Source organism: Pocillopora damicornis, chromosome 12, assembly GCF_964200805.1.
Source record: "Pocillopora damicornis chromosome 12, jaPocDami1.2, whole genome shotgun sequence".
In the NCBI taxonomy this organism is placed as follows: domain Eukaryota; kingdom Metazoa; phylum Cnidaria; class Anthozoa; order Scleractinia; family Pocilloporidae; genus Pocillopora; species Pocillopora damicornis.
The window spans coordinates 1,491,437-1,500,489 of NC_142681.1; the positions used below are offsets into that span (position 1 = coordinate 1,491,437).

Below are 9,053 nucleotides of genomic sequence, written 5' to 3' on the forward strand. Positions count from 1 at the left end.
AAGAGATATTCCATTGTTCTGGGGAAACTCGCACCACCCTCTAAACCGATAGGATGAAAAACTAAAATCAACTGCATCTTTGCAACTGTAACTTCAAGTTTCAAGTTGAAAGGACCAGAGAGATTGGAATGGTTATGGGGATGGCAGATTTTTAACAGTAGCTTCCCGGATCTTTTGCGTTTGTCTCTGGGTCTCTAAGTTCCTACGGGACCTTCGCATTTCTATGTAACTGAATGTGAGAAAAACTGACCTACCTTTGTGCTTACAATGCAACTGAATCCCCACACAGCAACATCTGGGGTGTTACGCTCTCGTGAACTCTTCACTTGGAATGAGATAGTGACTGCATCACCCTCCACCTTGAGAGGTTCCTTTGGCCATCCCATCTGCACAACACCTCTGCTACCTGCGCCATGCGAGTTGCCACCAAACTCTGCAACTTTGCGACCATTTGTGTTATTGCCAGCGTATACAAGTACCTAGTAGAAGGATGGTTAAAAACATTTGTTCATCTTTTTACTAAAAAAGACGCTCTCAACATTCTTGAATTGAAAGTTAAAGTATTGCGTCATTAAGCGGGCAAGCGTCCAGGAATAAAACCCAACCAAACTCTGTACAACTCTAAGCTTAGATAAACATCATCGTCGACTGTTTCTCGACCAAACACGATCAGAGAGCAAACATTTGTGAAGAAAAACATACCGATATATTCCACTCTAAAAAAAAAATCTCTAAAATTAGCTTATGTGAGGCGAAGGGGTCATAGCAAGGATTTCAACTGGATTTTGCACGAGAACAGACCTCTGTGACTCGGCCTACCTTATCGTAATCATACTGAGTGGCACATCTTAGATCAAAGTTAAGATACAGACATGATACGCCTGGTAACACTACGGTTTCACAGCACTGGTAGGCATCTCTAACTGGGTGTGGACTCTCTACTTTACGGGGTCTTAACCATGGTGATAAGAAAGTACTGGATTCCGGGGAGGGGGCCTGACATTCATCTTTAGCATCATCCTGTGAGGATGATTTCAACTCTGATATGAAGTGAGCAACCTGCGAAAAATAACGTGGCTTGTGAAATTTGCTTTCAAACGTAACTGAATTCCCTGACAAACCATGAGAGAAATCGTTTAAAAGAAATAAGCCGTCATACTAGCAACCCAACGACCCATGCACCTTACGGGAAACATAACACAATCAAACTGTCCATAGCTTTTGAATTAAAAACAGAGGAAAAAAACTATTATAAAAATAATCATAGAACGAAATAAAAAATTGGATTGAACAAATCAAGGGCGTGTATGTTCAGTATAGACCCAGAAAAATAAGTCATAAAAAATCTTAAATTTTTCTTTTTTGCTGATTAACAGATCACCAGATAAAATTGATAAAACCACTGCCAAAACCAAACGGATAACTTTCATTAATTTTCTCACCCTTGCTGCAGTCACCGTTACGTTGGTCACACTTTGGAGAAAGCTCTTAGCCATGGACAGAGTGAGACATCTATCAGAGGACAAAACTGATGCCAGCATAGGAAGGGTCTGTCCCACAAGGGTGGCCTTCATTACATGCTCAAGTCCCTCAACTCTGGATTTTACTCCTCCTTTGCACTCCTCTGACAACTTGGAAAGAACTTCTAAAACAACATCAAGAATCTAAAGAAAAAAAAAGACTATATTAAAAGATATGAATGAAATCATTTAAATCTAATTGCAGAAAACTTTACACTAACAACTTAAAATAATGGGGCATAAAGGGAGAAAAATTCAGTTTGGAATAGGGGGAAGTTTAAGCCATCATTTCAAATAGAACGTCTATCTATGGGGAAACTGAACACCTCTACATCAATGTCTTACAACCCTGCTGGCCCAAAATACTGTTGCAGCCTATCTTGGTTTAATTTGAATGAAGTAAGAAAGGGGTATTGCTACAAGTACTCTCCCTGGATGAGATGCTGGTCTATAACAGATTCCCTCCCCTTCATTTCATCAGTTGTTTCCCTGACAATACTTTTGATACTGCTGGGTGGAGAGAGGCTTGGAAATGATTGAGAGTCTGGCAGGGGTTGAGCCTGGACCCAGTTCATCATATCTCTCTCAGTGCCCACTAACTTCCTCCAAGTCTCACTTATAATTTGCATCTCAATTAAAAAGTATTGGTGGTCATTCTGACCTGTTGACAAGCTTCTAGGACTATTAATGAGAGCTTCTGACAATCAACTGGTTTTACTGCGTCATCAAAACCCTAATGAATAAATGAAACACACAATCAATTATGGCAGTAAACTATCATAACTCTTTGACCATCCATGCAATAATACTATATTCCTTGTAAAATTTCATCTGGCTATCAAAGATATCCTCATCATGAATGTATGTCTCCACTAACAATTATATGTTAGCTGATAGAAACAGAAACATGAAACAGACATGTTTAACCTTGACATCTGATTCCTGCTCCTCAGGAAGTACAAAATCTCTCCAGCTTCTTGTAAAGACAGTTGTTACATAGTGCAGAACAGGAGAAAGGTCCTGTGTATAAAACAAAACAGGTCAGTTGAAACAGTTTCATAGCCATAATGCAAGTTTATCTTTATTCTCTGCCTTTGCCCAGCTTACATGAGCACCTAATTATAGTTTTACTAGCTGGAGCATATAATGCAACCTATTGATTCAATTTTAATTTTTTTTTTACAGAATTCATTTTACCACATAACTCATTCAATTAAACTTGTTACTGCTGTCATGTATTTCTTTAGAAGTTTGGACTCGGTTTTCTTACTGTTGACTCAAAGGCAGACTCTCCAGAAATGTTAAAAACACTTCCATTGACAACTTACATCTGTACAATAGTCAGATCATAATTTTGGCATTATCCACTTCTCTGAAAAAGGAATCTTATACTTAACAAAATCAAATTTCTAGCCAAAAGATTTTCATTAAAAGAATGGGAATTATAGAGATATCCTCTGAATATTATATGTAATATAAAATAAAGTGACTAACTGGGTGTTTGGCAACCAGAGCACAGAATGGTTCATCCTCTAGACTACAACACTGCATGATCAAGTGACATGACTCTTTGACAGATACTTTCAGAGCAGCAAAGACCACATCTTCTGCTAACCTAAGGAAACAATGCAACTTGTTATACACCCAACAAAATATCTCTGACAGGTTTACAACAAATGCAGAAACAGGTTATGGAGTGCAATGCAGGAATTTCATATAGTTCTCTCTTAAAATATAATCCAATCAAGATAACTATTACCTGCTATAAAAAACATTTCATCTACCTCTGAACATGATTCTTCCACACTTGTCTTCAAGAAACCCTTTTGTTTTTAAAAGTCAGTCCTATACTACACCTTCATCCATACAACCAGAACAAAATTTAATCTCAGCATAGCCAAAATTAAGAATGTGGGGGGAGGGGGAAGGGCAGAAGGTGAGAAGACCCTTACCACTTCCTCTTCTCTAAATTAGGTATCCTTAGACAGACACACATGGTTGTGTAAAATCGTGAGGTCATTGTCTATTCCTACAATCTTTGATAATTATTCCCTTCTGATGTTTGATCCTTAAAACTATTTGTCATTTATGGCTATCAAATACTACCACTCTACCTTTCGTTGGATGATGCCCCAGGTTTATGACTTATTAAGTTCTCAGTTAAATTTGAGAGTAAAAAATTCAACAGCATTGCCATGTCTGAAGAAGACTCTCCTTCAGACAATAGTAGCATTAGTAGAGCACTCCTCACTGATGGAGTGGAATAAAACACTTCCAGACCAACTGTCAACACCTTAAAAGCTTCAAGCTTGATTTCAGCTCCAACAGAATCAGCAGGAGACTGAAGCAGTTTCCAAACAAGATGTTTTGTTCCTTTAACAGAGTTGTCATCAAGCTTGTTTGCCCTTTCACTGACTTGTATCATAAGAGTTTGCAGAGCAACTAGCATGGCTATTGTAACATCATGTTGGCCATTGGTAATGGCAGCATTTAAAACATTGTTGATATGCCTTATGTTGCAAAAGTCTGAAGTATCACCAAAATGAATCTCTTCATTTTTCGTTGAAGCCACCTTTGTCTTAGCATCTTGTCGTCTGCATAGATATGTTATGTGATGTGCCAGGAGCGAAGAAGCCTCCACTGGGTCAACTGAACCTTGTGTGGTTACAGCTATGAAATAAAAAATAAAAAATAATTTATCAAAAACTAAAATCCTAACAGTGAGTGCTTATCTTCCCCTTGCTTTATTGAACTTATTCCTGTTGTCTCTGTCTTTTAAACATGTCTTGTGAGAAACGAATTTCCAAAAATCCATTAAGGGTAATTTTCTAACCTGAGCTTTGAGAGCCTGAAGTTCCAAGAAGCTGAGATATTTGATTACAGGATGGAAGTCCACCAGATACCCATTCACCAATATGACTGCAGCAATAACTCCACAGCCTACTGTTAACTACATCATGACAGACACCTGTAAATTGATTTTCTTAAAAATAAGTCTACATTAAAACTAGCATGTTTCAAGTTTTTTCTCGGTAAGTCTTTAGTTGGTTTGCTAATAACTTAAATGATTTTGCCAACAACTTATGCAAGCTTCCTAACAACAATGTTGGTTTGTTAACAACCTAGTTTAGTTCACTGACAACTTAAGCTGGTTTGCCAATAGCTTGGATGACTTCACAGGTTCACAAGATGATTTGATCTGAGTATCCATGTCTTCTTAATAGAGCTTTCCACTAAATACAGGTTCATTTACAAACAAAATCAGGACTTTAGCTGATGCTCACTTAATGCTTAATTTAAAGTCTGCTCACAAGTTTCACTATAAGTACTGTCCTTACTTAGTCCTGGAGCTATTAAATCTTGCCATTTTGATGAAGCTGAGTTAACAACACTTTCATGCTTAACACAAGAACCATCCACAGTTGAAAAGCAATAATTTGTTGGACCTGGGAAAGAAAAAAACACCCAGAAAAATTCAGAGACAAAAAAAAAAAAGGCTCCAAAGACAAAAATTATCATTGAAGTTTGTCACTCAACTCTCTCCAAAAAATAAGACACATGTTGTTAAAGAGAGAGCCTACTGGTTATATTTTCATATAATAATTGTTATTAGCATACACCACACATTACTTTTCCCACACTCTGATTGGCTAGTTTGGAGGTAAATAGCAAGCTTTATGCTCCTCTAAGCAGTTGACAAAGTTGTGCATCTAGAGTTTAATTTCCAATCATTTTTTCAGTATATTGACAGAAATAAACTAATGTTTTGGTATCTGTGCTAAGTATATATTAAAACAATTATTCACCACAGTGTTGCTGAAAGTGGTGGATATTTACGACTTCATGGCTTGGTAAACATCCCCCACTATTCACCTCCACTTTGGTGAATAATTCTTGCTTATTGTTACAATTATTATTGTAATTGTTATTTTTTGAAAATTGCACAAAGGTGACTCACATCGCTCTAGCAGAAAAAAATTGTGAAGTACCTTGTCAGAACACACAAATATCTCATAAAGAGATCTATTTTCTTAAAAAAGAAAAGGGGGTCAATGCCTACATGTGAGTTGACAAATTTATGTGCCTTACTTTTTTGTCCCCTAAGTGTCAGCAGCATAGGACCAGAAGGACTGGTAAGGTGTGGAACCACTATAACCAATGTTTCACCACTGATAAACATGGCTGACTGCTTCAGAGTGCCCATTGATACACCACAGCTGACAATATCTAAAGTTCATCCATAACCAAACAACAAAGTTAAAGTCAGAGATGTGACACACTTTATTGGACTACAACAGTGATGACAATTTGACTTATCTTTTTTTAAGCCTGGTACAGTGCATGTTTATCGAAGTCATATATGGAGAATTATATGTGTGATGAAGTGACAGTGATTGGTGAGCTCAAAAATGTTTTGGGGCCTTGGAAAAGAGAGTGAGATAGCAAGATGAAATACTGAAAAGACTGAAAATATTTTTTAAAATAAAATTTGCAGTTTGTACCATCTGCACCATGTATTGTAACTACAAGGTCCAAGATGAGGAGGTGAAAACTCATTACAAGTAAAAGTGGCTTCATTTACATTTAAGTTGAATAAGCCTTAGTTCAAAACTTATCATTAATATTGGTAAATTAAAACCCCACCCAAAATAAGGTAATGAATCACCTTCTGCATCTTTTTGTCCAGTAGGTGTTGTTGGTGAATGTCTGACGGGCAATGGTGATGACAAACAGGAAGGAGGTTCCTCCTTCTTTGACACAACAACTGGTTCACCACAAGGAGAGGCTTTTAATTTATCATCACATGCTTCTAGTTTGAATTCTTGTAACCACAAATCCACTTTTCTATTCTCTTGACTGGCTGATTCTGTTGGTGTTGAACACCACAGCCAAAATAAATGAACCTGATCACTCAGTAATTGAATTGTTCTGCATTGCAGAGTTTGCATTTCATCAGCTCCAGGTTCAACTGCATCCCTAAACTTTATTGTCTGTAAGACCTAATAAAAATAAAACCAAACTTAAGAGGGGAGAATGACTTTTTTCAGATTTCAGGCTATGGTCATTTCTTTGGTAGTTTTTCTTTGTTCATACTGTCTTGAAATATTTGGTTTTTCACTTATACTTTCCATTTATGTTTTCTTTTCTTTGAGAGTTCCTCTTCTAATAAATTAAGTGCAGTTATTATACCATTAAACTCCCAGCGGTGATTAACATACAACATCTCCTTACAATATCCTTATATTATCCAATAAACAGATAATGAGAGTACTCAAGATTATCAGGTGGAAAATGTTATCTTTATCTACCAACACCAAATCTCTTAAGGAATTTACAAGGAAATGTCTGGCAGCTAGAGGGGAAAATTAATAATCAGATCTTGGGAGTTTAAGGGTTAATAATAAGCTGTTTCCCTGAAGATTTGGTCCTGGCTAAATTTAATTTGTTTTCAAATAATATGAACAGCCTGATCAGGATCTCTAAATTAAGAAATTTATAGTAACTTTAACATTGTTTTAGAGCTCACTTGCTTCCTTATAATGTAATCATGTAATCTTCAAAAAAGGTCTCTCTGTCAATACATCACCCATACCTAATACAATGTAAGGAAGAACTTACTTCAAGCTTTTACCCGGGATGAAATTTGTCAAAACTGATAACAGGATACACTGAAACTTACGTTTGTTAGTATTTTATGGATAAAATTACCTTCAAGGACACTACATCCAATACATAACATAAGTTTGCAGGTTGGGTATCAAACTGCTTTGGTCGAAATAACAACCTATCCTGTACAATGGTTAGCCACCCATTCTTTAGATCAGCATTTCTGGCATAAACAGCACTCCTGTAGGCACCAAAAAAATAAACATTTCAACCCTTAGGATCAAATCAGAGACTGAGTTAATACATGTCCCATTTCAGTAAAAAAGTTCCTACAAGCTGCTCTTGGTGACTTTCAGGTTCCCATGATGGTTTACTAAGGCTGTCTTTAATTTTACTAATTTATGGATATCAATTGTAGAGTAGAGTAGTCCTGTGCAAAGCTACTTTGGGTAAACCTACTCAGAAATTATAAAAGATGCAAAGGCCTGGTGGTTGGCATATCATGCTCTCAGGTTCACAAGCTCTACATTTAAGCCCTGACCAGGTATTCTGTTTGGAGTTCAAAGAGAAAGACACTGAACTTTCATAGAACCTCATTCCACCCAGGAGTACATACAGGCCACAAAAAACTGTTAGATAAGTGTGACAATAGCTGGGGAAGTAGCAATACTCCCACACTCCCAGAAATGTTTGATGGAACACTTAATCCCAACTAAGGTCCTCTCAGTGTTGGTCTGCCAAATGGTATGGACAGATTGGAAACTAACAACACGAGAAGGGGGAAAGGGACTAAAAAGCATCATAGACATTGTTCTGGAGAAGTATCCAAACTAATTATGGATGGGAGTGAAGCTACATCATGTCACAGAAACCAAAATTAGATCTGACCAGTTGCACCACCAGGCTCATAAACTGACTTTACCCTATAGGCAAGAGAATGATTAAGAGCCAAACCTTATAGCACTGCTGAGTACAGTTGTACACATATATTCACAATAATAATATCTTTATTAAAAGAACTAAAGATGGTGGTGCAGAATAAACTTGTGTATCACACTCGCCTTACAGTTCCCCACTTTCCAGTGCCAATCTTGACAAGCCCTTTACTTTCTTCACTAACATGGTACAAGAACTTTCCATCACAAGCAAGAGTATTAATCTGGTCACTGTTGTTTATTGAATCATCAAATTCAGTTAAATTTGTGTCAAATTTCCAGCTAGAGATAAACCTGGAAGTTTGTATCACACTAGATTCACTGAAGAAACCTTTTCTTTCATATTCAACCATTCTCTTCAGTACAGCACCAACAGGCAGCTTGGTCAGGGGAGTCCTCTGCTGCAGAAGGATGTCAAGTACTTGAATAAATAGATGAACAGACAACCTGGAAATGATTAGTGCTATATCAATTCAATGTCTAACATGGTTTTGTTAATTATTGTATGCAATATATGTTGAACATCATAGACTCCTGTTAACCCTTGGTTGCATAAATTTGGAAAATTATTTTCAAGATAACTAGAGCGGAGCTCTCAAAAACATATCTACTCACTATGCATGCCAGCCCCAGTCCCCCTCTACATAAGACTTGCATTCACACTAATACTGATAAAAATTACACTAAAATAATAATCACAATAAAAATGTCAGACCCAGAACTTAGGGTGAAAAGAACCTGCAAAATAAGAGTTTGGTCCCAAGACAATTTTGGTTAGGGCTTATCTCATTACAGAATCCCTTTCCTTGATCCACCACCATCGCAATATCCAATATTTCATAAATATCTATATTTTTATGTTTGCAGGGTTAGACTCCCATGCTTTGTTTATTTCTGAGTAACTTCTCACAAGAATTAAATTGACAGCTTTCTTGGAGAAAGTATTTATAAGTTCTGACAAAGAAAAAGAAAGATATTACTTTTTTTTTTA

At 36.8% G+C, this 9,053-nt stretch overlaps 1 protein-coding gene across 1 annotated transcript in view; it reads right to left on the reverse strand.

Annotated features, from left to right (window-relative positions):
* Window positions 1-9,053, reverse strand: part of LOC113676698 (putative E3 ubiquitin-protein ligase HECTD4) — a 34,459-nt gene that overhangs the window by 24,441 nt on the left and 965 nt on the right. The window contains exons 2-14 of the mRNA XM_089190576.1: window positions 8,189-8,509; window positions 7,230-7,368; window positions 6,187-6,520; window positions 5,610-5,747; window positions 4,859-4,966; window positions 4,354-4,488; window positions 3,635-4,190; window positions 3,015-3,135; window positions 2,448-2,540; window positions 2,182-2,253; window positions 1,443-1,664; window positions 820-1,059; window positions 255-479 (exon numbers count right to left, since the gene is read on the reverse strand). Coding sequence (XP_089046702.1) covers window positions 255-479; window positions 820-1,059; window positions 1,443-1,664; window positions 2,182-2,253; window positions 2,448-2,540; window positions 3,015-3,135; window positions 3,635-4,190; window positions 4,354-4,488; window positions 4,859-4,966; window positions 5,610-5,747; window positions 6,187-6,520; window positions 7,230-7,368; window positions 8,189-8,509 — 2,704 coding nt within the window. The remainder of the gene's footprint in view (window positions 1-254; window positions 480-819; window positions 1,060-1,442; window positions 1,665-2,181; window positions 2,254-2,447; window positions 2,541-3,014; window positions 3,136-3,634; window positions 4,191-4,353; window positions 4,489-4,858; window positions 4,967-5,609; window positions 5,748-6,186; window positions 6,521-7,229; window positions 7,369-8,188; window positions 8,510-9,053) is intronic.